We start from the raw sequence: 27,654 nt of genomic DNA on the forward strand, positions 1-27,654 counted from the left end.
ACACACGCACACCAACCACAGGTCAAGCTGTTTAGGATTCAAACCCTTTCAACCAACCATGCTGGAAAACCTGTACAGGTATGTATGATCCAATGGTATGGTCCTGCACATGTGAGCCCATACCCTCTGGATTACGGATCCAATAAGGTGTCTACATTGGTTTCATATTATCTCTCTCTCTTCTCTCTTTGTGTGTGTGTCTGTGTGTGTCTGTGTGTGTGTGTGTGTCTGTATGTGTCTGTGTGTGTGTGTGTGTGTGTGTGTCTGTATGTGTGTGTCTGTGTGTCTGTGTGGGCGTGCAGGCTCCATACGCATGTCAGAGTGAGTCAGTGTGTGGAGGCAGTAGCAGTTCTGTCTCACAGAGAGTGAGCTGACAGATAGAACAGGACAGCTAGTACTATATTATCCTGTTTTACACTAGGTATACAAGAGGACACTGATACTAGAAGAGTAACCCTGAGACAGTCAGCTGGTACAGTAGGACTCATTATACTAAAGAGAGGAGAGAGCAGTATACTGTTGATTCTACAGAACTGACTAGACAGGGCAAAGGACACCGTTGATTGTAGATGGATATGCAGCTTGTTTCAGTGATGTAAATACCAGATCACTATCATCCAACCCTCTCAGTATACTGACTAAAGAGGAGAGAAGAGGAGAACAAGACAGGAGAGGAGAAAGACTATAGACGGAAAGGGAAAGAGGACTTCCCGCGCTGCTGGTTGAAGGTGTGTGTGTGTGTGTGTGTGTGTCATGGCAGGGGCTCAGCCAGGGACACATGCTCTGAAACTCAAACTCCCGACCGTCCCCGATACTCTGCAGAATGGCAGCCGCTTCATGAAATGGGACGATGTGAGTATCAGTGTGTGCTTGTGTTGTTAACACTCCTTTTAGGAATGATAAGCGCTAGACATTTAAGATGAAAATGTGCACACACTTGACGTTTGTGGTTGTGATTACACATGTAATGTGGTTGTGATTACACATGTAATGTGGTTGCGAATACGTTGTAATGTGGTTGCTGTGTGTGAGTGTGAGTGTGTGTATGTGTGTGTGTGCGTGTTTGCAAGTGTGTGTGTTGATATGTTGAAGGTTTTAAGCACAGAGCAAGGATACAGAGAAATGTGCTGGCATGTTGCTATGGTAACTGCCATGGTTAAAATCCCTCCTCGATTAGCCAAGATGTTCCACCACATAAAAGAGAGGGGTAGATAGAGTGAGAGAGATAGAGAGAGAAAGAAAGAGAGAGAGAGTGTGTGTGTCAGTATATATTTCTTAGTAGAGAGATAATTCGGGACCAGAGTGATTCATGCTTATGCAACGCCTTAGTCAAACCCAACTCAGCTTCAAACACACACACACACACACACACACACACACACACACACACACACACACACACACACACACACACACACACACACACACACACAGTGCAGCCACAATACAACATATTCACAACCACATTACATGCATAATCACAACCAACAATGTCAAGTGTGTGTGTGTGTGTGTGTGTGTGTGTGCTAATCTCTGTCTCCATGTGGTCAGGATCTCTCAACAGTGACTCCCATCACCCTGACTGTGGATCCACACGGATACTTCCTTTACTGGACTGACCAGAACAAGGTACACACATGCACATGCACACACACATCCTTACACACACACATACACACATACACACACAAACACACACACACACAGGAGATAAGTGGAGGTGATGCCATGCTGTCTCTCACGTTGGGACTCCTACTGCTTCCTGCTGGGGCTTAGTCCCCCTGTGTGTGTGTGTGTGTGTGTGTGTGTGTGTGTGTGTGTGTGTGTGTGTGTGTGTGTGTGTGTGTGTGTGTGTGTGTGTGTGTGTGTGTGTGTGTGTGTGTGCGTGTGTGCGTGTGTGCGTGTGTGCGTGTTTTAGAGTGAGTTAGTGATGAATATTTTAACACCCCTCGCACTCCTTCTCTCATGTCTTTACTCCCTCCCTAATTATCTCTCTTTCTCTCTATCCTTTTCTCTCTCTCTGTCTTTCTCCCTCCCTTCTATCTCTCCTGCAGGAGACAGAGTTGTTAGACATCACCCATATAAAGGATGCCAGAACAGGGAAGAGCACCAAAACACCAAAGGTACTTAACCCCCAGGACCTCTAACTCTTGACCCAGGCATGTCAAACCAGGCTCTTGTTGGCTTTCTTCATTGCCTTTGATTCATAGTCTGATTCTCTAGCCAATCAGCAATACTAATCAGTAACACTGATCAATGATGTACCATGTTGACATGAAAACACATTTTGCCCTTGAGGACTGGAGCGGACACCCCTGGTCTAACCTGTGAACTTGACCTTGACCTCTAACCTCTAACCTCTGACCCTCTGTCCTCCGTAGGAGGCGAAGCTGCGTGAGCTGCTTGATGTGGGGAACCTAGTTGGTCGTATAGAGAACCGTTTGTTGACCATAGTCACAGGACCAGACATGGTCAACATCACATACCTCAACTTCATGGCCCTGCAAGAGGAGGAGGCCACGGTACACACACACACACACACACATTCAATTACATATACACGCACACGCACACACACACTCACACACTGTCCCTCTCTCTGTGTTGTATAGGAGTGGGCTGAGGAGCTGTTCTCTCTGGCCTCTAACCTGCTGAGTCACAACATGAACAGAGAAACCAGTCTGGAGAAAGCGTGAGTCTATCAGGAAAATTAATTTTGGGGCTGATTCAATCTTTATGGCACTTAAAAGAGAAATGCGGGAGCCAGACAGATCTGTGATAGCAATGGAAATCACTGGAAATGTTGGTGTGACAGAGGTGTGTTTATTCCTCAGTCTCTCTCTCCCTTCTTCCTAATATTTCTCTAACAGATATGTCAGACTGACCCTGCAGCCAAACTCAGAGGGGCGGATCCCAGTGAAGAAGTGAGTGAATCCCATTGGTTCCTCAATCATTTTAGGGGATCGTCCTTAGCAAGGTGTCGTGCAGAATCACTGATCTATAATAATTACCTGGTATTCCAAATAACCACTCATTATGGGATCAAGATGAGTGAATCTGCTTAGAGCCCATCCCTTCGAACACTAATTGTCACTCCCGTGTCTGCTGATTAACTTCCTGTGAATCCTGTGGGATGTGATTGGTTTATATTGTGCATGTCCTGCCCCTTTTATCCAGCATCGTCCGCATGTTCTCAGCAGACAAAAAGAGGGTGGAGACGGCTTTGGAACACTGCAACCTACCATTTGGACGGGTATACATTATGACTATGGAATACTATATAATATAACAAACTATACAATATTAAAGCTGGTAGTGGTGGTATTTTAACTGGTAGTTCTTTCCTCTCACACTAAGGCCAACTGTTTAAATGATAACTTATTGAGACCTGAATCATCTCAGTGGTACAGTGCCTTGCAAAAGTATTCATCCCCCTTGGCGTTTTTCCTGTTTTGTTGTATTACGACCTGTAATTTAAATGGATTTTTATTTGAATTTCATGTAATGGACATACACAAAATAGTCCAAATTGGTGAAGTGAAATGAAATGAAAAAAATAAATAACGGAAAAGTGGTGCGTGCATATGTATTCACCCCCTTTGCTATGAAGCCCCTAAATAAGATCTGGTGCAACCAATTAGCTTCGGAAGTCACATAATTAGTTAAATTAAGTCCACCTGTGTGCAATCTAAGTGTCACATGATCTGTCACATAATCTCAGTATATATACACCTGTTCTGAAAGGCCCCAGAGTCTGCAACACCACTAAGCAAGGGGCACCACCAAGCAAGCGGCACCATGTAGACCAAGGAGCTCTCCAAACAGGTCAGGGACAAAGTTGTGGAGAAGTACAGATCAGAGTTGGGTCACAAAAAAATATCAGAAACTTTGAACATACCTCGGCGCACCATTAAATCCACTATTAAAAAATTGAAAGAATATGGCACCACAACAAACCTGCCAAGAGAGGGCTGCCCACCAAAACTCACGGACCAGGCAAGGAGGGCATTAATCAGAGAGGCAACAAAGAGACCAAAGATAACCCTGTCCATAGGACCACTTTAAGCCGTACACTCCACAGAGCTTGGCTTTACGGAAGAGTGGCCAGAAAAAACCATTGCTTAAAGAAAAAAATAAGCAAACACGTTTGGTGTTCGCCAAAATGCATGTGGGAGAATCCCCAAACATATGGAAGAAGGTACTCTGGTCAGATGAGACTAAAATTGAGCTTTTTGGCCATCAAGGAAAACGCTATGTCTGGCGCAAACCCAACACCTGTCATCACCCCAAGAACACCATCCTCACAGTGAAGCATGGTGGTGGCAGCATCATGCTGTGGGGATGTTTTTCATCGGCAGGGACTGGGAAACTGGTCAGAATTGAAGGAATGATGGATGGCGCTAAATACAGGGAAATTCTTGAGGGATACCTGTTTCAGTCTTCCAGAGATTTGAGACTGGGACGGAGGTTCACCTTCCAGCAGGACAATGACCCTAAGCATACTGCTAAAGCAACACTCGAGTGGTTTAAGGGGAAACATTTAAATGTCTTGGAATGGCCTAGTCAAAGCCCTCAATCCAATTGAGAATCTGTGTTATGACTTAAAGATTGCTGTACCCCAGCGGAACCCATCCAAATTGAAGGAGCTGGAGCAGTTTTGCCTTGAAGAATGGGCAGAAATCCCAGTGGCTAGATGTGCCAAGCTTATAGAGACATACCCCAAGTGACTTGCAGATGTCATTGCTGCAAAAGGTGGCCAACAAAGTATTTACTTTGGGGGGGTGAATAGTTATGCACGCTCAAGATTTATAAAAAAAAAAAAAAATGTTTGTTTCACAAGAAAACATATTTTGCATCTTCAAAGTGGTAGGCATGTTGTGTAAATCAAATGATACAAACCCCCCAAAAATCCATTTTAATTCCAGGTTGTAAGGCAACAAAATAGGAAAAATGCCAAGGGGGTGAATACTTTCGCAAGCCACTGTATTTGTGTTCCTCTGCAGAGTGACTCTATTCCCCTTGAGGACTTCAACCCTGACGTTTACAGATCTTTCCTCTCCCATCTCTGTCCTCGGCCAGAACTCAGCTCAGTCTTCTCTCAGCAGTAAGTACTGATACTACCTCCTGGCACCCAGCCCTAAACCCTGACCCTTTCTGACCCTTCCTCTCCAACCTCTGCTGTTCGGCCAGAACTCAGCTCAGTCTTCTCTCAACAGTATGTACAGTCACTAATTGCTGACTATGTCTCTCTCTCTTTCTGTAGAGGTGCTAAGGGTGCTTACCTGTCGATGGATCAGATGACAGAGTTCATTAATGAGAGGCAGAGAGATCCTCGTCTGAATGAAATTCTGTATCCTCCTCTCAGACCCTCTCAGACACAGACCCTGATGGAGAAATACGAACTCAACCACAGCCTGCTCAAACAAGGTGTGTGTGTCTGTCTGTCTGTGTGTGTGTGTGTGTGTGTGTGTGTGTGTGTGTGAGCGTGTGCGTGCGTGTGTGTTTGTTGTGCATGCATTTGTGCCTAGATGTAAGCTTGCGTGCATGCATGTATGCCTACTTGTGTGTGTGAGATATGAGTGTCTTTGTGTATATAAAGTGCATTCGGAAAGTATTCAGACTCCTTGACTTTTTCCACATTTGTTACGTTACAACCTTATTCTAAAATGGATTGAATTGTTTTTTTCCTTCATCAATCTACACACAATACCCCATAATGACAAAGCAAAAACAGGTTTTTAGACAATTTTGCAAACGGAAATATCACATTTACATAAGTATTCAGACCCTTTACTCAGTACTTTGCTGAAGCACCTTGAGTCTTCTTAGTTATGACGTTACAAGCTTGGCACACCTGTATTTGGGGAGTTTCTCCCATTCTTCTCTGCAGATTCTCTCAAGCTCTGTCAGGTTGGATGGGGAGCGTCGCTCCACAGCTATTTTCAGCTCACTCCAGAGATGTTAGATCGGGTTAAAGTCCGGGCTCTGGCTGGCCCACTCAAGCACATTCAGAGACTTGTCCCGAAGCCACTCCCGCATTGTCTTGGCTGTGTGCTTAGGGTCGTTGTACTGTTGGAAGGTGAACCTTCGCCCCAGTCTGAGGTCCTGAGTGCTCTGGAGCAGGTTTTCATCAAGGTTCTCACTGTACTTTGCTCCGATAATCTTTCCCTCTATCCTGACTAGTCTCCTAGTCCCTGCCGCTGAAAAACATCTCCCCAGCATGATGCTGCCACCACCATGCTTCACCGCAGGGATGTTTCCAGGTTTCCTCCAGACTTGACGCTTGGCATTCAGGCCAAAGAGTTCAATCTTGGGTTCATCAGACAAGAGAATCTTGTTTCTCATGGTCTGAGAGTCCTTTAGGTGCCTTTTGGCAAACTTCAAGCGGGCTGTCATGTGTCTTTTACTGAGGAGTGGCTTCCGTCTGGCCACTCTGCCATAAAGGCCTGATTGGTGGAGTGCTGCAGAGATTGTTGTCCTTCTGGAAGGTTCTCCCATCTCCACAGAGGAACTCTGGAGCTCTGTCAGAGTGACCATCGGGCTCTTGGTCACCTCCCTGACCAAGGCCCTTCTTCCCCGATTGCTCAGTTTGGACGGGCGGCCAGCTCTAGGAAGAGTTTTGGTGTTTCCAAACTTCTTCCATTTAAGAATGATGGAGGCCACTGTGGTCTTGGGGACCTTCAATGGCACAAAAATGTTTTGGTATCCTTCCCCAGATCTGTGCCTCGACACAATCCTGTCTCGGAGCTCTACGGACAATTCCTTCGACCTCATGGCTTGGTTTTTGCTCTGACATGCAACTGTGGGACCTTATATAGACAAGTGTGTACCTTTCCAAATCATGTCCAATCAACTGAATTTACCACGGGTGGACTCCAATCAAGTTGTAGAAACATCTCAAGGATGATCAATGGAAACAGAATGCACCTGAGCTCAATTTCGAGTCTCATAGCAAAGGGTCTGAATACTTATGTAAATAAGGTATTTCTGTTTTCGCTTTGTCATTATAGGGTATTGTGTGTAGATTGGTAAGGATTTTCATTTATTTAATCTATTTTAGAATAAGGCTGTAACATAACAAAATGTGGAAAAAGTAAAGGGGTCTGAATACATTCCGAATGCACTGTAACCCTCCATTGTGTGTTTGTGTGTGCGTGTGTGTGTGTGTTCTGTAGGCCTGATCACCTTGGAGGGGCTCAGCAGGTACCTGGTGTCTGATGAGAACGGAGTGATTCCTCCTGAGAAGCTGGACCAGTCTGAAGACATGACCTTCCCTCTGTCTCACTACTTCATCAACTCCTCACATAACACCTACCTCACAGGTACACACATGCACGCCCATTGGCACACACACACACACACACACACACACACACACACACACACACACACACACACACACACACTCACACACACACTAGTGATTTAGGGTCATGCAATATTGTGTGGTTGAAGGGTGGGTGGGTGGAGGGTGGGTTGAATAAAGAGAAAACAATACCTTAAATCCATAATGTACTGTATCATAAATGTATCATTCTTGTGCCATTTATATCTATAGGCTACTTTGAGGTTTTTCTTTCATTATTTTAGGCTATCTTGCATTAGTGTGTAAGCCTACGCTTTAGGGCCTAACTTTACACGTGCCAAATAGCCTACATGCCAATCGCCAAATGCTTTTGGTAACGGTCAGAAAAAGTTTACGTAGATCCACAGAGGCAAAAAGATCAATCTCTTGAGTTTAATTCAATAAAAGAAAGGCTGCGAAATGGAGAGTTAAAATAAAGAGAAGGGAAAAGTAATGTTTGGGAAAGATTTGGTGAAGTGGTAAAAGAGGATGATAGCAGTGCCGGATATGTGTTATGATTGTGAGGCGCTATACAGATTTGAGAGTAACAACACGGGAACAGAAGTGGAGAAATAAAAGTTATTTGCTGTCTGCTACCAGCTCTCACAGTCAGAATTAGATGTTCATGTTTCTGAAACATCACATTTTGAAGTTTTTCCAAACATCAAGTGTTTAAGGTTAAGTTTAGGCATGAACTCCGAATGTTTAAGGTAAGGGTTAAAGTATAGGATAGGCTTAAAACAAAAATATAAAAAACAACTTTGCATTGCTGGATTCCAATTTGCAGCTTTTGGAATCAGAGACAGATGCTTACGCCCATCCGTCATTCCCGTCCACAACGCCCTAGCAAAACCAAAACCTACTTGAAGGTAACAGTGCTTAATGTTGCCCCTAGTGGCCGGTTTCCACGTCATCTCCCGACGTCCTCAGACATGGATGGATGTCGAATACTGACTTGTATCACGGGTGACCTGGTTGATTTATTTCAGCATCTTGAGAGAATGCGAATGCACAGTTAGATACTGTCTGTATAGGTGCTATTTTTAGCAGCATCTTAAAAGCTGATAGTAGGCTATTTCATCCACATAAAATATGCATCCAAGCCGAACTGAAATCTTATCAGAAACATGTTGGGTCGTTTTCACAGCTTTCTATTTCCTTACGACCGGTCAAACTGATGTCATTTGGACATTTTGCATATAAAATCTTTCCCGTTTTTGGTTGTTGTTGAGTTATTGCATTTTCTCCCAGGTCCCCAAATGTCTTTGCTCCGCGAAAGAAGCAGAGATGACAGAGAAAAAAACTTTAACGATGTCAACAAGATTGAAGCATTCATTCTATCGATTTAAGGCATTATTCTGGTGAGCAAGGGTTTATTTAGTCTTCTAGGGCAACATAACGACAGAAGAGAAGGTGCATGTATCTAATTATAGATAAGTTGACTAACAAATAGCCTACCAAAATGTTGGAAATTATAAGCGGAAACATATCTACAGTGCATTTGGAAAGTATTCAGACCCCTTGACTTTTTCCACATTTTGTTACGTTACAGCCTTATTCTAAAACGGATTACATCGTTTTTTCCCCTCATCAATCTGCACACAATACCCCATAATGACAAAGCAAAAACAGATTTTTAAAAATTGAAATATCACATTTACATAAGTATTCAGACCCTTTACTCAGTACTTTATGAAGCACCTTTGGCAGCGATTACAGCCTCATGTCTTCTTGGGTATGACGCTACAAGCTTGGCACACCTGTATTTGGGGAGTTTCTCACAATCTTCTCTGCAGATCCTCTCAAGCTCTGTCAGGTTGGATGGGGAACGTCGCTGCACAGCTGTTTTCAGGTCTCTCCAGAGATGTTTGATCGGGTTCAAGTCCGGGCTCTGGCTGGGCCACTCAAGGCCATTCAGAGACTTGTCCCGAAGCCACTCCTGCGTTGTCTTGGCTGTGTGTTTAGGGTCGTTGCACTGTTAGAAGGTGAACCTTCGTCCCAGTCTGAGCTCTCTGGAGCAGATTTTCATCAAGGATCTCTCTGTACTTTTCTCTGTTAATCTTTCCCTCGATCCTGACTAGTCTCCCAGTCCCTGCTGCTGAACAACATCTCCACAGCATGATGCTGCCACCACCATGCTTCACCGTAGGGATGGTATTGGCCAGGTGATGAGCAGTGCCAAAATGTGGAAATGTGAAGGGGTCTAAATACTTTCCGAATGCACTGTAAATCAGGCAACAACAGAAAATCCTGCACCCCCTGTCAAAAAAATTGTTCAACCGTCTCTAACTGTAGCCTAAAGCGCATTTTCTAAATTAGCGGGTACGGGTCGGGTGTGGGCCTCAGATTTTCACATATAGTCGGGCGGTTTGCAGATGGGTTATTAGCAATTGCGGGCGGTGTGGGTGAACAAACAGTTGACCATCACATCACCTATTATTTATTGACTCGCACTACTGATGGCCAATCTAATCTGTGTGTAGGCCTATATATATTTATAAATGTGTGTGTATGTGTGTGTTTAGCGGGGCAGCTGGCAGGTAGTTCGTCAGTGGAGATGTACCGTCAAGTGATGTTGGCAGGCTGTCGCTGTGTGGAGTTAGACTGTTGGAAAGGACGGACCGCAGAGGAGGAACCAGTCATCACACACGGCTTCACCATGACCTCTGAGATCTGCTTTAAGGTACACATACGCTGCGCACACACACACACACACACACACCGCGCACACACGCGCACTGAAATCTCCAGCATCAAGGCTAACTCCATTCGTCTGTGTCAATGCTACATTAGTCTCTGCCTTGTCCTTGTGCTACTTTAAAAAAAATTTGGGGTATTTAGCATACATTAGGTTTCAAAAGGCTCTGTCGCAGCCGGCCGCGACCGGGAGACTCATGGGCGGCGCACAATTGGCCCAGCGTCGTCCAGGGTAGGGGAGGGAATGGCCGGCAGGGATGTAGCTCAGTTGATAGAGCATGGCGTTTGCAACGCCAGGGTTGTGGGTTTGATTCCCACGGGGGGCCAGTATTTAAAAAAAAAAAATTCACTAACTGTAAGTCGCTCTGGATAAGAGCGTCTGCTAAATGACTAAAATGTAAAATGTATAAACTTACACTGAGTGTATAAAACATTAGGAACACCTTCCACCTCAGAACAGCCTCAATTCGTCATGGCATGGCATCTACAAGGTGTCGAAAGCGTCCCACAAGGATGCTGGCCCACGTTGACTCCAATGCTTCCCACAGTTGTGTCAAGTTGGCTGGTAGTAGATCTCTACTCTGAATAGCTTGTTCAATCTCATCCCACAGATGCTCAACTGGATTGAGATCTGGTGACTTGGCAGGCCACTGCAGTAAGCTGAATTCACTGTCATGTTCGTGGAACCATTCCTGGACAATCCTAGCCTTGTGGCATTGGGCATTATCCTGCTGAAAAAAATAATTTCACAGATGGATACACTGCTGCCATGAAGGGATGCACCTGATTGGCAATGTGTGGCTCAGTTGGTAGGGCATGGTGCTTGCAACGCCAATGTTGTGAGTTCGATTCCCACGGTGGACCAGTGTGAAAAAGAATGAAAATGTATGCACTCACTACTGTAAGTTGCTCTGGAGAAGAGCGTCTGCTAAATTAGTTGTGTATTCTTTTATGGGTCTTTGGTCACCAATGTTGTACTGGACTGTCAGTTGACTAACTGTAGCCCGTCTATTGCTCTGCACAATTCATGTCAGCCTCCTTTTTCTTCTTTCACCAATTACCCTTTTTCGACCACTGGCCTGCCGCCATTGACTGGATGTCCTTTGGGTGGTGGACTATTCTTGAAACACGGGAAACTGTTGAGCGTGAAAAACCCAGCAGCGTTGCAGTTCTTGACACACTCAAGCTTTGCAGTTCTTGACACACCTATGTTTTGTACACTCAGTGTATATATGTGTAATAAAATAACCAACTATTATAACTTCTCCTTTTACTCTACAGGAGGTGATTGAGGCCATCGCTGAGTGTGCTTTTAAAACCTCTCCTTTTCCTGTCATCCTGTCCTTCGAAAACCATGTGGACTCGTGAGTGAAAACATAGAGGTTAATAGGTGAATATACTAGAAAATATTTGGTGAACTGCTCTTTAATTCTGACCCCTGACCTCTAATTCTAACAGGCCAAAGCAACAAGCCAAGATGGCAGAATACTGTAGGTCGATTTTTGGAGATGCACTACTGATAGACCCACTGGAGAAATATCCTGTAAGTTTTTAGGACACATGCACACACACACACACATCACCCCCTCCCACACACACATGCATGTACACTGATATGTGTGTGCGTTGCCTGTGCATGGGTGTGTGTGTCTGTGTGTGTGTGTTAGCTGGAGTCTGGGGTACCCCTGCCAAGTCCTCAGGAGCTGATGGGTAAGATCCTCATCAAGAACAAGAAATCCCACAAGCCCTCGGCTGCCCATGGCAACAAGAGACTGGCAGAGCAGCCAACCAACCAGAGCGTAGCAGCAGAACAGGCAACAGATGAACCCTCGTCTCCTAGCAACATCACAGCTGGTGAGGCTGTCTGCAAGTGTGCTCTATTGTATAAATATGATGACAATAATAATAATAATGTTCATCATCTTCATCACTATCATCACTGCTGGTGAGGCTCTCTAGAAGCCTTTTATAAGAGATGGCTAAAAGAAACAAACTTTTAGAGTATATTAAAATGTAAACATTCTTTCAGGAGAAATAGAGGCTGAAGACGATGATGATGACGATGATGATGATGACGATGACTGTAAGAAGACATCAGATGAGGTGAGTTCAGTAGCTTGTACTCTGCTACCATAGTTACTTGGTTACCCTTTAACACTGCTGATGTACTGTAGGTTAGAGGTGAAGGGTCAGGGTTAGGGTTAGGGTTAGGGTAACATGGCTGCCTGTTATGTGATGGCTTTGTCTCCAGGGGACAGCAGAGGAGCGGGAGGCCGTAGCCACAGAGGAGATGTCCACTCTGGTCAACTACGTCCAGCCCACCAAGTTTAACTCCTTTGAGGCGTCCAAAAGTATGCTGGCTCACTGCATATACACTGAGTATACCAAACATTAGGAACACATTTAATATTGAGTTGCCCCCTCCCCTAATATTGAGTTGCCCCCCTTTGCCCTCAGAACAGCCTCAATTCGTCAGGGCATGGACTCTACAAGGTGTCAAATGCGTTCCACAGGGATGCTGGCCGATGTTGACTCCAATGCTTCCCACAGTTGTGTCAAGTTGGCTGGATGTCCTTTGGGTGGTGGACCATTCTTAATACACACGGGAAACTGTTGAGCGTTAAAAAAAACAGCAGCGTTGCAGTTCTTGACACAAACCAGTGCGCCTGGCACTTACTACCATACCCTGTTCAAAGGCACTTAAATGTTTTGTCTTGCCCATTCACCCTCTGAATGGCACACATACACAATCCATGTCTCAATTGTCTCAAGGCTTAATAATCCTTCTTGAACCTGTCTCCTCCCCTTCATCTACACTGATTGAAGTGGATTTAACAAGTGACATCAATAAGGGATCATAGCTTTCACCTGGATTCACTTGGTCAGTCTATGTCATGGAAAGAGCAGGTGTTCTTAATGGTTTGTATACTCAGTGTATACACACACATTAATGCATAAACACACAAATGCGTAATAAACCATTATGTTCTTTCCCCAGAGGTTAATCGTAGCTATCAAATGTCATCATTTGTGGAGACTAAAGCTCTGGAGCACCTCACGAAGTCGCCCGTGGAGTTTGTGGAGTATCCTTAAAATTCAGCTGCCCTCTAAATAACCCCAACCATAACCCTGAACCCTAACTCCACTTCAGTATTAGTTTGTGGTGTGGTTGATTACTTTCCTCTCAAGGGTTTGCTTTGCTCTCTATCTTAGCTAATTCTATTGAAGATTAGCTGCAGTTAAGTCTCATCAAAGCAGTTGACTAATATGCAGGCCCTACTTTACACTCTTAGAAAAAGGGTTCCAAAAGGATTATGCGGCTGTTCCCATAGGAGAACACTTTTTGTTTCCAGGTAGAACCCTTTTTGGTTCCAGGTAGAACTCTTTTGGGTTCCATGTACAGTGGGGAGAACAAGTATTTGATACACTGCCGATTTTGCAGGTTTTCCTACTTACAAAGCATGTAGAGGTCTGTAATTTTTATCATAGGTACACTTCAACTGTGAGAGACGGAATCTAAAACAAAAATCCAGAAAATCACATTGTATGATTTTTAAGTAATTAATTTGCATTTTATTGCATGACATAAGTATTTGATCACCTACCAACCAGTAAGAATTCCGGCTCTCACAGACCTGTTCGTTTTTCTTTAAGAAGCCCTCCTGTTCTCCACTCATTACCTGTATTAACTGCACCTGTTTGAACTCGTTACCTGTATAAAAGACACCTGTCCACACACTCAATCAAACAGACTCCAACCTCTCCACAATGGCCAAGACCAGAGAGCTGTGTAAGGACATCAGGGATAAATTATATTATTATTATTATTATAAAATTGTAGACCTGCACAAGGCTGGGATGGGCTACAGGACAATAGGCAAGCAGCTTGGTGAGAAGACAACAACTGTTGGCGCAATTATTAGAAAATTGAAGAAGTTCAAGATGACGGTCAATCACCCTCGGTCTGGGGCTCCATGCTGATCTCACCTCGTGGGGCATCAATGATCATGAGGAAGGTGAGGGATCAGCCCAGAACTACACGGCAGGACCTGGTCAATGACCTGAAGAGAGCTGGGACCACAGTCTCAAAGAAAACCATTAGTAACACACTACGCCGTCATGGATTAAAATCCTGCAGCGCACGCAAGGTCCCCCTGCTCAAGCCAGCGCATGTCCAGGCCCATCTGATGTTTGCCAATGACCATCTGGATGATCCAGAGGAGGAATGGGAGAAGGTCATGTGGTCTGATGAGACAAAAATATAGCTTTTTGGTCTAAACTCCACTCGCCGTGTTTGGAGGAAGAAGGATGAGTACAACCCCAAGAACACCATCCCAACCGTGAAGCATGGAGGTGGAAACATCATTCTTTGGGGATGCTTTTCTGCAAAGGGGACAGGACGACTGCACCGTATTGAGGTGAGGATGGATGGGGCCATGTATCGCGAGATCTTGGCCAACAACCTCCTTCCCTCAGTAAGAACATTGAAGATGGGTCGTGGCTGGGTCTTCCAGCATGACAACGACCCGAAACACACAGCCAGGGCAACTAAGGAGTGGCTCCGTAAGAAGCATCCCAAGGTCCTGGAGTGGCCTAGCCAGTCTCCAGACCTGAACCCAATAGAAAATCTTTGGAGGGAGCTGAAAGTCCGTATTGCCCAGCGGCAGCCCCGAAACCTGAAGGATCTGGAGAAGGTCTGTATGGAGGAGTGGGCCAAAATCCCTGCTGCAGTGTGTGCAAACCTGGTCAAGACCTACAGGAAACGTATGATCTCTGTAATTGCAAACAAAGGTTTCTGTACCAAATATTAAGTTCTGCTTTTCTGATGTATCAAATACTTATGTCATGCAATAAAATGCAAATTAATTACTTAAAAATCATACAATGTGATTTTCTGGATTTTTGTTTTAGATTCCGTCTCTCACAGTTGAAGTGTACCTATGATAAAAATGACAGACCTCTACATGCTTTGTAAGTAGGAAAACCTGCAAAATCGGCAGTGTATCAAATACTTGTTCTCCCCACTGTAGAAGCCTCTGTGGAAAGGCTTCTACATGGGAACCAAAAGGGTTCTACCTGGAACCAAAAGGGGTTCTTCAAAGGTTTCTCCTAAGGGACAGCCGAAGAGCCCTTTTTGGTTCTAAGAGTGTTCTTACTATAATGTGATGTCATGTAAACGTCCTTAACATGTCCTCTCAGATATAACAAGCAGCAGTTGAGTCGTATCTACCCTAAAGGCACGAGGGTGGACTCTTCCAACTACATGCCACAACTCTTCTGGAATGCTGGCTGCCAGCTGGTGGCGCTCAACTTCCAAACTATAGGTGAGGCAGCACTGCCTACTTGACCTGTAACCCCTGACCTCTCTTAACCTCTGACCTCCCCTTGACTTCTGTCTCTCTCTCTTTCTTTATCCCTCTCTCTCTCTCTCTCTCAGATCTGTCTATGCAGTTGAACCTGGGCATGTATGAGTACAATGGGAAGAGCGGCTACAGACTGAAACCAGAGTTCATGAGACGACCAGACAAACACTTTGACCCGTTCGCTGAGAGTACCGTGGATGGCATAGTAGCCAACACAGTCAAGATCAAGGTAGAAGTTACAGAATACTCTAACCATAACCATAACCCAACTAACACACTGTCTGTCAAGGTTAACCAATGAACCAGTTACTGTAGTTTAGACTAAACTGTGGATATGAAATTAGCCCATTTAAACTGAGGGTCTCCCTCCTACAGATAATATCAGGACAGTTTCTGAGCGACAAGAAGGTAGGTGTGTACGTAGAGCTGGACATGTTTGGTCTTCCTGTGGACACCAGGAGAAAAGCCCTGAAGACCAAGACGTCCCAAAGCAACGCTATCAACCCTGTCTGGGACGAGGACCCAATCATCTTCAAGAAGGTGAGACAACAGTGTGACCGACTGGGTTTGAACCCAGGTCCCCTAAATGCCATAAGACTGGACTGTGTTAGCCCTCTGAGCTAAAGGCATTAGCTCACGGAGCTAATTCAAATCTTCAGGATTCAGGCAAACTGTATAATCATAGATAGCGTATAATATTGAAGTGTAACAGTATAACTGTGTAAAACTGTATTATTTTAACTGTATAACTGTGTATAATATTAAAGTATATCCATGTGTGACTGTGTCTAATTGTGTTGTTGCAGGTGGTTCTCCCGACGTTGGCCTCTCTGAGAATTGCTGCGTTTGAGGAAGGAGGAAAGTTCATAGGTCACCGTATTATCCCTGTGCCAGCCATACGGCCAGGTAAACATTATATTTACCTGTAAACAGTAAACACTGCTTCTGCAAATAGTTTGTTGTCTCTTTCTCTCTGTAGTCCTTATTGTCCTCTGTTGTCCTCTCCTGTCCTCAGGTTATTAACTGTGTTCTGTCTGTGTCAGGTTATCGCTACATCGGCCTGAGGAATGAGAAGAACCAGTCTCTGATTCTGCCTGCTGTGTTTGTCTACATTGAAGTTAAGGACTATGTCCCAGACACCTTTGCAGGTAGGTCTGGTGTACGACAATGCCTATTAGACCTGAAGGTCTCTATGTAAGCTTAGTACCAGCTTAGTGATCAGTGGTAAGGAACACGTGCGTGTGTGGCAGGAATATCTGGCCTCAGAGAAGTAGTTTTTTTTTTCAATTTGCCCACATTGCATCAAGGCTAATCCCTAAAGTGTGTGTGTGTGTTCGTGTTTAGATGTGATCGAGGCGCTGTCTAACCCCATCCGGTATGTGAATCTCCTGGAGCAGCGTTCCCAGCAGCTGGCTGCTCTCACCCTGGAGGAAGGGGAGGAGGAGACCAGCAAAGAGGTTTGTGGTCGAACTATGGTTTTGTGGTCGATAGGGGGTTATGGACAGTAAAAACGGTTTCTCCTTGATATACATGTATTTAGAAATACTGTTACATTGCTGTTGTTGCTGGTGTTGATTGTAATGTTAAATGTTGTTGATGTTTTTGTGTTATAAAGGTTGAGGCTAATGCTGATCAGCCCGGGCCCGCTGAGCCAAAAGCGAACCTACGACCTGCTCCTCTGGAGAACGGTCTCAGCCCCAGCCCTACTGTCACACCCAGGACTCCTACTAACACACCCCAGCCTGCAGCCACAGGTAACCCCTGACTTCTGACTCCTGACCCACTAACTTCTATATGCTAAAGTCACACCCAAGAATGCTAAAATGTCACTGCATATGTATTGACATGAATGAATTTTCCAGTTTAAATTCTGTGCCGCCAACCAATCATAGTGTTTTTGTTGTTGTTTCAGAACCAGCCAAACCAGCATTTAAGACTGAAGACATGGTGCAGAGCGTTCTGATAGGTCAGAGGGATCAGGGGGGCGGGGTTGTAATTTGTAAGTCGCTCTGGATAAGAGCGTCTGCTAAATGACTTAAATGTAAATGCTGTGTGTGGTGGTGTGTGATCAGTATAAGACAGTGTGGCTGTGGTGTGTAGTCTATGTGCTCGACTGTGTGGTCTCTGCCTGTTCAGATATGGAGGCAGCCACACTAGAGGAGCTCAGGCAACAGAAGCTGATCATACGGGAGCAGAAGAAACACTACAGGGAGATGAAAGATGTGGTGAAGAGACACCAGAAGAAGACTTTGGAGATGGTGAAGGAACATACCACCAAATACAACCAGGCTCAGAACCAACACACACACAGACGCAACGCTCTACTGAAGACTAAACAACATGGTAAGACAAGGTAGGTAGGGTGGAGGGTGGGGAAGTATGGTAGAGTTTCGGATTGTGTGTGTATGTGTGTGTTGTCCCTAACCCTGACTCATGTCCCTTTTGTGTGTGTGTGTGTGCGTGCGTGCATGTTGTAGAAGTTTGTCGCCCGGAGGGGAGGCTGAACTGAAGCATTTTGATGAGGAGGGAGAGGGGCGACTGGGGGAGCTGAGAGAACAACAACAGCAACAGCTACTGGAGCTGAGGCAGGAACAATACTACAGCGAGAAATACCTCAAAAGAGAACATATCAAACAGGTAACACACACACACACACAGATTAATATATGATATAACTGTACATTCTAATACTCACCACTATTGCAGCTGATGGAGAAACTGACTACGGTGACTGAGGAAAGCCAGAACAATCAGATGAAGAAATTAAAAGACATCTGTGACAAGTGAGTTTGATATGACTGTGAGATGTCAGTTTAACAGATATGTAAAATGAGTGTACTATAGAGATATAATTGTAAACAATTCTATAAAAGATATCATTTGTGATGCTCCACCGTTGCAGAGAAAAGAAAGACCTGAAAAAGAAAATGGAAAAGAGGAGAACAGAGAAAATCAAAGAAGCAATGACGAAAGAGAAGCACTTGGCTGAAGAGTAAGAGAGAACTCTGTTTGTGTGTGTGTGTGTGTGTGTGTGCATGCGTATGTGTGTGTGTGACAGAGAGAGAGGCTGTATTTCTATGTGTATGATTGTATTTCTTCTTCTGTTGTCAGGGAGAAGTTGGAGATCAACAAATCATATGTGAATGAAGTGGTACAGAACATCAAGAGGGTAAGGATGGAAGGGTTAGGGGTCAGACATCACTCCAAACTCTTGTTGGCGAATCAGCGGCGTGACGTCAAGTACTGTTATTTTCCTGTGAAGTGATAGCACTTCCAGAATCGAGTGGTCCAATCACTGAAGGTAACCTTTCTGTTCTCTGCTCTAGCTGGAGGATGCCCAGACAAAACGCCAAGAGAGACTGGTGGAGCAGCACAAAGGCATCCAGCAGCAGATTCTGGATGAAAAACCAAAGGTGACACACCAACTAACCCATGACCTCTAACCTTTAACCCCTAGCCCTTAACCTAAACTGCAAACGCCTAACTCTAACCCCTGACCTCTGACCCCAGCTGCAGGGTGCGGTGGAGGCGGAGTACCAGGAGAAGTTCCGTCTGTTGCCAGGGGAGATCCAGGACTTCCTGCAGAACAGAAAAGGAGGGGTCAAAGGTCACGTCATGCCCCGCCCCTCCACCCCCCATGACACACTCTCTGAGGAAGAACTAGATGAGGACCGAAGGGAGTGAGAGAGAGAGAGAGAAGGCGAGAGGGAGGAGAGAGAATGGGCAAAAGTCCATCCTTTTCCTAATCCTACTCCGTCACCTGGAAAACGATGAGTGGTTGAGTGGTCGAGTGGTCGAGGAGAGCGTCAATTCGTTAGTAGGCGAACGGAGAAGCATGCTCACCTCCGCAATTACCTACTTTGGCAGAGGATGCACAAGCGTATCCTCCTGGCGGCTAGCGCAGAAGTGTTTTAAAATCTGCCACACCCCCTTTGAATCAGCTGTTGTTTTCTCGAAGGAGAAAAGCATGCACACATTTTATCTATAAAATGTCTTGCACAACTAGCTAAATTTGTTTTTATCACTTTACAAATGTATTTTGGGATTCCAAAATAAAGAGAAGGAGTGTTTCATTTCATACAAGCAGATTTGTTTCCATGTTTCCTCTCCTCGCCTCTGCTCCTCGTTTACCTTTGACCTTTTTCAAAAGCAGGCGAGCAGTGGATGGAGGAGAGGACACGAGGAGTCGAGCAAAACCAATTGAGGTTCTGCCAGAGAGAGAGAGCTTTTCTTCTTAATGAATGCTGGTTTAGTGATGCACTCTACAGGTAGTCCGGGAGAATTTGTATTGTCATGTTATCTGCGGCATATTAACCCTAACTTTTTGATAGTTGAGATTTGATATACAGTATACTACTACTGCTACATTGTGCTCTCCTGCCTTAGAGGACTCATAAGTAGGCCTAGTGGCCGAGCAGAGTGTGTTGCATGAGGCCAAGCAAAGCACATGTTATTATTCTACTGACCACATCTTGACCTCAGACACGATCCTGTTGTTCTGACCACATGTGATTCTTATTTGGCCATGGGGTTGTGGTAGTCAGTGGACAAGGGAGAGCCTTTTTGCTGAATTTCTATTTGCACTGAAATGTAGACCATTTGCTTCTCTTTGCAACACTCCTGGCTGTCTGTGCTTTTCTCTTGAAAGACGTTGCTGCTGAAAAGGTTTGTTTAATTGTTTTCTACTTGATATTAATGCTTTTAGAGAGTTTTATATGCAGAAGTTTTGCTAATGACATTAATATGTTATTTTAAAATAATGAGCTGTTGATTGTTGTGGTTCCCTACAGTTTCAGGGATGCATGACTTTATGCAGTATTTTTGTTGAACGTTTAAAATGTACTATTATATGGTTATTAACATGGATGTACTGGTTCAATCATAATTCATTACTTAGTTAGTTTCATTTTAGTTTATGTACAATTATATTTAATACAATTCTATCCCAAATCTTTTCCACCCCTAACTCATATCTTACTCCTGAAGTAGTGTAAAATAACCAAATAAAATGTCAGATCCAACGAATATTTAAGAAGCGGTTTCACAGGGGACCAACAATGTGTTGCAACTGACTAAGTATGTTTTTGTTTGGTTATTTATTTTTATTTGTTTTACTTTCATGACATTATCTTGAATACTGTTAAGGTTAGGGGACTGTGTGTTTGGGTTAAGGTGAGGGCATGTGTCCTGTGTATGTGCTTTGCCCAGAATTTGTGAAACCCCTTATTTTAAATATTGCACTTTACGCATCATAAAAATATGTTTGACTGTTTTTCTGGGGTTGAATGTCTGTTTTGATAAAAACAAATGTAGGCCTAGTATACTGTAGTAATTACAACAAATGTTATATTAAGTTTGGATCAATAAAATGACATGAATTCCTATGAAGAAAACCTACATTTCTCAACATGTTATGGAATTCCAAACTGTGTTTAAGTCTCTTTTTGAATATAGGTTTCAGGTAATTATATGAATGTTTCTGATGTATATAATTGTATTGGATTTATTTGTATATAGTTGCATTTGTTTGATTGTAGTACTATATTCAATAATGATAAGATAAGTCAAAGATACGTTGGGTGTTACTAGTAAGTATGTTACTAGTAAGAATTATTTGTTGATATGTTTAATTTTATGTTCTCATTTGTATGGAGCCTTAGCTCTCAGTAATGATTTGCCCCTTGTTTTTGTGATTACTTTAACCACATTTATGACTAAAATGTGTATTCTGAAATTAGATGTGTGTATTTAATTTTGTTAAAAGCATACATTCACACAACCTAATTTGCACCCACAAATGCAAAAAGTTAATATTGAAAAAACGGACATAAGGTTATTTTAACAGCCTTACAAAACCATATAAAATCAACAGCTCTTCCTGCTGGATAGACCATTGACAAATCAGTCAATTTTGGCAATAACAGTGTTGTGCCACCCTATGGTGCCACCACTGAGTTTATGGACAGGCACATCCACTAACTGCAAACTCAGAGTAATTTGTAAAAAATATTTTTTATTTTATGAATCCTTGGTTAACCACAGCCTTGGACATTTTGAACAATGAAATACATTAAAATAAGTAAAAAGCTCAATGTCATTACATTCTGTATAACTCATCATAGTTGTATTGCATTTATTGTTGGCCATTTTTTCACACTGCAATCTTTTTGGTTGTTGCTGCGAATTAACCATTTCCTCCCATATGTACCGAGGTCCGCACTGATTACAGTCTGTGCAGTTGTGTGAAGAAACGCATGTGAGCTTTGATTTACATGTTGCGTTGTTGTTGTTTTTGTGCCATTTCTTAGCCTTTTGAGAGTATACCTTTTGTTCTGGTGCGCTAATTCAAGTGACAGCATGTCGATCAAGATGCATGGAGCCCGCCCCCTTCATCCTTCGCCCCATTCCGCCACCCTCCCTGCTCCCCGGCCGTAGCAAGCAGCAGTGAAGACGAGGTAGTTTTGAAGCCGTGGCATTAATGATCTCATCTCAGCCCGATCTCCGCATCCTACAGAGGATCTTATGACCAACACCGGAATAAAGTAAAATACACGAAGGTACGCCGAATGTATTTATTTGTTAGGATTGATACGAAATAATTATTCACGAAACTCTAATCAAATGTTAGTCTGGTGTCACCAGTGGTGAGGCGGGGGTGTGGTGGGGGGGGGTGCTAGCTATGTTAGCTAGCTACACATTTAGCAGGTAGCTAAACCATTTTCATGCAGAAGTATACACGCCAGTTTGGGAGAGTTGAGAAATTATGTAGTTGGAAAAAGGAAGTTTGTAATTTGAAAACGGTGTTGTAATAATATATCCCAGTTTTATCTCGATGAGTATGAATTGTCTAGTTAGCTTGTTATTTCAAAATGGCCTCATCTCCATTGTCGCCCCAGCTTCCCTTTTGCTCGAGCTAGACAAAGCATGCGGTACAGCTACCAGAGGCCACGAGCGATTGCAATGGGTGCAATGTAAATAACTGATTTAATCTTGTAAATTATTTTTTATTAACCTATTATGAATTGCAGGATGCACTGTTGGGTAGTCAGCTAATTGCTCCATTCAAATAACCATAAGCGGCCGTGGAAATATCGACGTCAGTACTGTGGGGGAGGGGAGCCAATTCCTAGGTGGAGCCATAGACGAGGAGGAGGATCTCTGGTGGAGCTGTTGCTCTTTGAAGTTTAGTGGTGTAAACTGAGACATAACACAGGGTACTTGCAACAAGGACATCCTACAGGAATGAGGTTCCCTCCTTACATGTGTTACTGACAGATTCATTGATTGGAGTAATCAACAAAAGACAACCTTGAAGTGTTGTATGTTGTCTTGATCTATGCTTTGTTTTTATAGCCACATTAACCTATTTGATCCTTTTTTCCATGGATATCGGCCTAACAGATTTGTATTGAACAGTCCTTTTTAGGTTTGCAGTGTTTTATCAGGAGCAATAAGGCCCCCTCTTTGCACCAGTAACTCATTCTTGTCACATCATAATGATTGCACCTCTTTTTCCTTGTTTTCAGATATCCAATCAGCTAGACTTCCTTAGTAGAAACCTGTTGTTTGGGGGGATTGGTACATTAACATGAACCAAGTGTTGTTGTTGTTGTTACTTGTGTAGTATTTTGCTTCTTAGTTAGACATTCTCCTTTGTTTTTGACAGGCTCCACTAAGGTAACAAAAGAGAAACAGAGAGAGTACATTCATATGTTTGCCTCACATTTTTTTATTTTTAATAGGGTACCTGGCAACACCCCTCATGAATTGGACTAGAAAATATGCAGCTATGCAAATATCATTTGGGTTCTAGCAACTTGGAACACATATCAACATTTGCTGAAGTTTACAGTTTTCTTGTACTTCAGAGGTTTGTATCAAAAACTGACTGTTCATACATTTTATCTGTGGTCTGACGCAGGCCATTTGCATTGTTCAGTTGTTGCAGTTAAAATAATCTTACATTTCAGTAAGGGCACCAGTCCAATTGTGTGACAGAGTATTTCATCATGGTTTATTGATGGCTAATGACATTAGAAGCACATTACCACCCTCTAGTGAAAGCAATAGTTAGGCTAGGTGGTGGGCCATAAAGTCTGCATTCAAGTTAGGTTCATTAACACAGTCAAAGCACTCTCCTGGTTACTTCCAATGGTAAAATTATACAGTAAATGCAAGTGTCACCTTGTGATAGCATTTGTTGCTCCAGTGCTAAGATGTCCACTAGGGTAGGACCGATGCTAAATGTTCTCCCCTGGGCACACTGATAGATTGTGCCCTTGTGATATCAACAGTGGATCCCTACATCCCTAAAATAGATACAAGACATTGCTTATTAGGAATGTTGCATAAGTTGCTATTATCAACTGTGTGCTTTTTTGCTATCAGCTAGTATAGTGTTAAAATAATCTATACTGAACAAAAATATAAGCGCAACATGTAAAGTGTTGGTCCCAGTTTTCACGAGCTGTAGTAAAAGATCCCAGAAATTTCCGTATGCACAAAAAGCTAATTTATCTCAAATTTTGTGCACAAATTTGTTTACATCCCTGTTAGTGAGCATTTCTCCTTTGCCAAGATAATGCATCAACCTGACAGGTGTGGCATATCAAGAAGCTGATTAAACAGCATGGTCATTACACAGGTGCACCTTGTGCTGGGGATAATAAAAGGCCACTCTAAAATGTGCACTTTTGTCACACAACACAATGCCACAGAAGCCTCAAGTTTTGAGGGAGCGTGCAATTGGCATGCTGACTGCAGGAATGTCCACCAGAGCTGTTGTCAGAGAATTTAATTTTAATTTCTCTACCATAAGCCGCCTCAAAGTCGTTTTACAGAATTTGGCAGTACGTCTAAGCGGCCTCACAACCGCAGACCACGTGTAACCACGCCAGCCCAGGACCTCCACATCCGGCTTCTTCACTTGCGGGATTGTCTGAGACCAGCCACCCGTACAGCTGATGAAACTGGGGAGTATTTCTGTCTGTAATAAAGCCCTTTTGTGGGGAAAAACTCATTCTGATTGGCTGGGCCTGGCTCCCCAGTGGGTGGGCTTATGCCCTCTCAGGCCCACCCATGGCTGCACCCCTGCCCAGTCATGTGAAATCCATAGATTAGGGCCTAATTAATTTATTTCAATTGACTGATTTCCTTACATGAACTGTAACTCAGTAAAATTGTTGCATGTTGCGTTTATATGATTGTTCAGTATATTAACTGCAAATGTTTGATGTTTTGAAACTGTCTCTTGTCTGTTTTAGTTTTCTTTATTGCATACTTACCTCCTGTTTGATATTATTTGTTGCTTCGTGGATGGTTGATCCATGTAGCAGAGTAGTAACTCCAATCAATGCCCTACCCAGAGCTCTCTCTGAGGGACGCATACCCTGACAGAAGTTCCTTTGTTTTAGTCTTATGGGAAATGTAGTCACACCAGGCTCCTGTCCTGTGTTCTCTCCCTATTCTGCTCTCCCCGGCTTGTTTGTCCCTTGGAGCCAGCAGCCGTCCCCTGTTGTTTTGAGGCAAGTCTTCTGATATCTTCTCATTCAGGCAGATACAGCATCAGGAAGGTTAATGTTAACTTTTCCTCCTTTCCCTGTAATGACATTCTAGCAGTTCTAGTTTTTAGAGCATGGTGTGTGTATATCTCAAACATAATATCACATTAAACCTGTGTGGTTTCATTTGACTTTTCTCACCCAGTATGTGTCCTGTTCTCTTTTGTACTACCGGAGTGAAGTTGTTAACTCACTTTTGCCCATACTTAGGAGATGTCTGACGACAGGTGGCAGTGGGGTGGGATGGTGTGTGTACATGAGCTGATTGTGTTTTTTTGAGAAAAGTCTGACCTGTCCTGACTTTGACCGCAGTGATGGCAGTTGGTTGGTAACATGCTGTATTTTCGGTGGTTCAGTGGGTCTGTTAAAAGTGTGGTTGTTCCGCCCAGCAGGAGCCTTGCTTCAGACTGGCCTAAAATGGGCAGAAAGGGTGCAGAACAAAAGCTGCTTGTTGCTTGTACAAAAGTACTGAAGCGCTGCAGCCGGGACCAAGCTGCTATGCTAATGCCTGTGCCTCTCAACAGGAAAGGTATAGCAAACTTTCAGAAAAACAACAAGCCATTTATACTGTAGGCCACTATATTAATATTTTGCTAACCTGTAGAGATTCTTCATCACAGAATTCTCTTACCAATTGAAATTTAGCCTATAACCTTAATAGTTTGTCCTTATGCCACACACTTCAAACACCACACATAAGTTCATTCATTTTTAGAATGTACTGTTGATAAGTAAAATTCTGCAAAACAACAGTCTTTCATGATACCATGTGTATTTGTGTGACAGATTTTTAGTCAATAACACACTTTCCGTCTCCCCTCACCCCAGAGAGCCAAAATGTTCCCGAAGGGCACGAAGCGCAAGTTTTCTGACTCCGGGGATGAACCTGCGGTGGGCGGTGAGGATATGAACCAGCCGAGTTTGGTGGCCGTGAGGATGCTGTCATCCTACAGCCTGCAGCGGCAGGCCCTGCTGGACATGTCCCTGATCAAGCTGCAGCTGTGCCACATGCTGGTGGAGCCCAACCTGTGCCGTTCGGTGCTGATTGCCAACACGGTGAGGCAGATCCAGGAGGAGATGACCCAGGACGGCACCTGGCAGATCATGACCCAGGCCCTGAGTGCTGCCAACGCTGCTGCCCAGTGCTCTGCAGACCGCCTGGTGGCCACCGAGGTGCTGTGTCGGCAGACCGAGGCAGCCCAGGGCGAGCAGGTCCCCAAGCCCTTCCCAGCAGTGGGGTCAGAGGGTTGCCCTGCAGAGGAGGAGGAGGTGGTGGTGGAGGAGGAGGAGGAGGGTGAGGGGGGGGTGACCATGTCCACGGTTTCCTCTCAAGCCCCAACCACCTACCTGCCAGGCACCTTCGGCATGGACCCCTGCTGGGAAGAGGAGACGGAAGAAGATGAGGACAGTGAGGAGTGTGGGTCTGGATCGGAGGAGGGAGACAGTGACAGGCTTGTGGAGGACTCCAGGACAGCAGAGCAGGTCTTTGGCACGTTCGAGATCAAAAACCCTGCCCCCAGCCCCGACCCTGCCCTGGAGGAACTGTTTTCAGACGTGGATGCGTCCTACTACGACCTTGACACGGTGCTGACAGGCATACAGAGCGTTCCTAAGATGGGGCCCTACGACCTCCTGGAGAGCCTGTCCTCCCATGGGCCCTCTCCCCTCAGTTCCAGCACCAGCTGCCGATCAGACCTCAATGAACTGGACCACATCATGGAGATCATAGTGGGCTCCTGAGAAACAACACATTCCCATTCATACTAACTTGGAAGACTCTTTACAGACAATGCACATGGTGCGTACATGAATATAGTGTTATTATTATACATTCAGATGTTGAGGGTTTATTAAATCAATAACTTATTCAGTGTTACCACATGCAGGTGTGCATCTGTAAGTGAGCAGAGATTACAACATATACCATTATGATTTTTCTTATTTACGTACTTTTCTATGTTTCCTGTTATCATACAATCTATTTTTCCAGTTTTGTTTTAATTTATTGTTATGTATGGACTGAAGAACAATGTCATTACACTACACAAGAATTGAGACCGGAACATCCAAACCTTTGAAGCAATGGACATTTTCCTAAAGACTAAAACAAATATTAGTGAAATAGAGGTATATGTATATTGAAATATATTTTTTGCAACATACAGTTTGGGAAATGTACCAATATGACTTCATATAATCCCCCCCTCCTATTTTTTATCTGACAGAGATTTTAAAATGTTAATGTGGCCAGATTCGACCAGTGTTCCTATGGTTTGGTATCAAGTAATTAAGTCTCAAGACGGGGACTGTCCTGCTTTTTCAGGCACGTTTTTTCCTGCTTGATTTTAACCTATACTAGATTTGTTCAAGTATTAACAGAAACTCTTGCTTGATATCAGCATTAAGAAGCCATATTTTCTGATATTTGTGTTATTACAAATTAAGAATTATGGTTTGACCCGTTAAGTTATTACTTTATTTATTTTATTTATTAAATACAGACACAAACATGCCAACTGAATCGTGTAGACCCCTGTGATATATTTTATATATCACATGGGTCTACCCCCCCTTTTCAAAAAGAACTATGGGCCTGGGTTTACTATTCACTATGCAGTTCATTTGTGAAATGATATTTTGTACACAATTCATCCATAGAAATATCAAAATGGTTTATTTTTTTTTTTTT

General features: G+C 43.8%; 2 protein-coding genes across 4 annotated transcripts; both read left to right on the plus strand.

Moving 5' to 3' along the window:
• Window positions 1-308: 308 nt before the first annotated feature.
• On the plus strand, window positions 309-21,139 carry LOC121559874 (1-phosphatidylinositol 4,5-bisphosphate phosphodiesterase beta-1-like). 2 transcript variants are annotated; one of them, XM_045207465.1, is made up of 32 exons: window positions 309-852; window positions 1,552-1,629; window positions 2,055-2,123; window positions 2,382-2,522; window positions 2,613-2,692; window positions 2,871-2,924; window positions 3,178-3,253; window positions 5,004-5,104; window positions 5,264-5,427; window positions 7,176-7,322; window positions 9,871-10,028; window positions 11,324-11,406; window positions 11,501-11,585; window positions 11,710-11,896; window positions 12,072-12,145; window positions 12,294-12,393; window positions 13,041-13,125; window positions 15,242-15,366; window positions 15,480-15,634; window positions 15,781-15,945; window positions 16,212-16,311; window positions 16,449-16,553; window positions 16,750-16,862; window positions 17,021-17,159; window positions 17,318-17,371; window positions 17,542-17,758; window positions 17,883-18,042; window positions 18,112-18,188; window positions 18,308-18,397; window positions 18,517-18,574; window positions 18,732-18,818; window positions 18,916-21,139. In XM_045207465.1, the coding sequence occupies exons 1-32, from the start codon at window positions 754-756 to the stop codon at window positions 19,087-19,089; spliced, it is 3,600 nt and encodes a 1,199-aa protein (XP_045063400.1). In that variant the 5' UTR covers window positions 309-753; the 3' UTR covers window positions 19,090-21,139. The 2 variants fall into 2 exon arrangements, with proteins under 2 accessions (XP_045063400.1, XP_045063401.1); XM_045207466.1 differs by lacking the exons at window positions 18,112-18,188; window positions 18,308-18,397; window positions 18,517-18,574; window positions 18,732-18,818; window positions 18,916-21,139 and having other exon boundaries at window positions 17,542-17,748; window positions 17,883-17,997.
• A 495-nt stretch (window positions 21,140-21,634) lies between these two features.
• Window positions 21,635-27,167, plus strand: LOC123481881 (cell division cycle-associated protein 4-like). 2 transcript variants are annotated; one of them, XM_045207467.1, is made up of 3 exons: window positions 21,636-21,962; window positions 25,358-25,494; window positions 25,794-27,167. In XM_045207467.1, the coding sequence occupies exon 3, from the start codon at window positions 25,803-25,805 to the stop codon at window positions 26,703-26,705; it is 903 nt and encodes a 300-aa protein (XP_045063402.1). In that variant the 5' UTR covers window positions 21,636-21,962; window positions 25,358-25,494; window positions 25,794-25,802; the 3' UTR covers window positions 26,706-27,167. The 2 variants fall into 2 exon arrangements, with proteins under 2 accessions (XP_045063403.1, XP_045063402.1); XM_045207468.1 differs by lacking the exon at window positions 25,358-25,494 and having other exon boundaries at window positions 21,635-21,962.
• The last annotated feature ends 487 nt before the right edge of the window (window positions 27,168-27,654 follow it).

This window comes from Coregonus clupeaformis, chromosome 25 (assembly GCF_020615455.1).
Source record: "Coregonus clupeaformis isolate EN_2021a chromosome 25, ASM2061545v1, whole genome shotgun sequence".
NCBI classification, from domain to species: domain Eukaryota; kingdom Metazoa; phylum Chordata; class Actinopteri; order Salmoniformes; family Salmonidae; genus Coregonus; species Coregonus clupeaformis.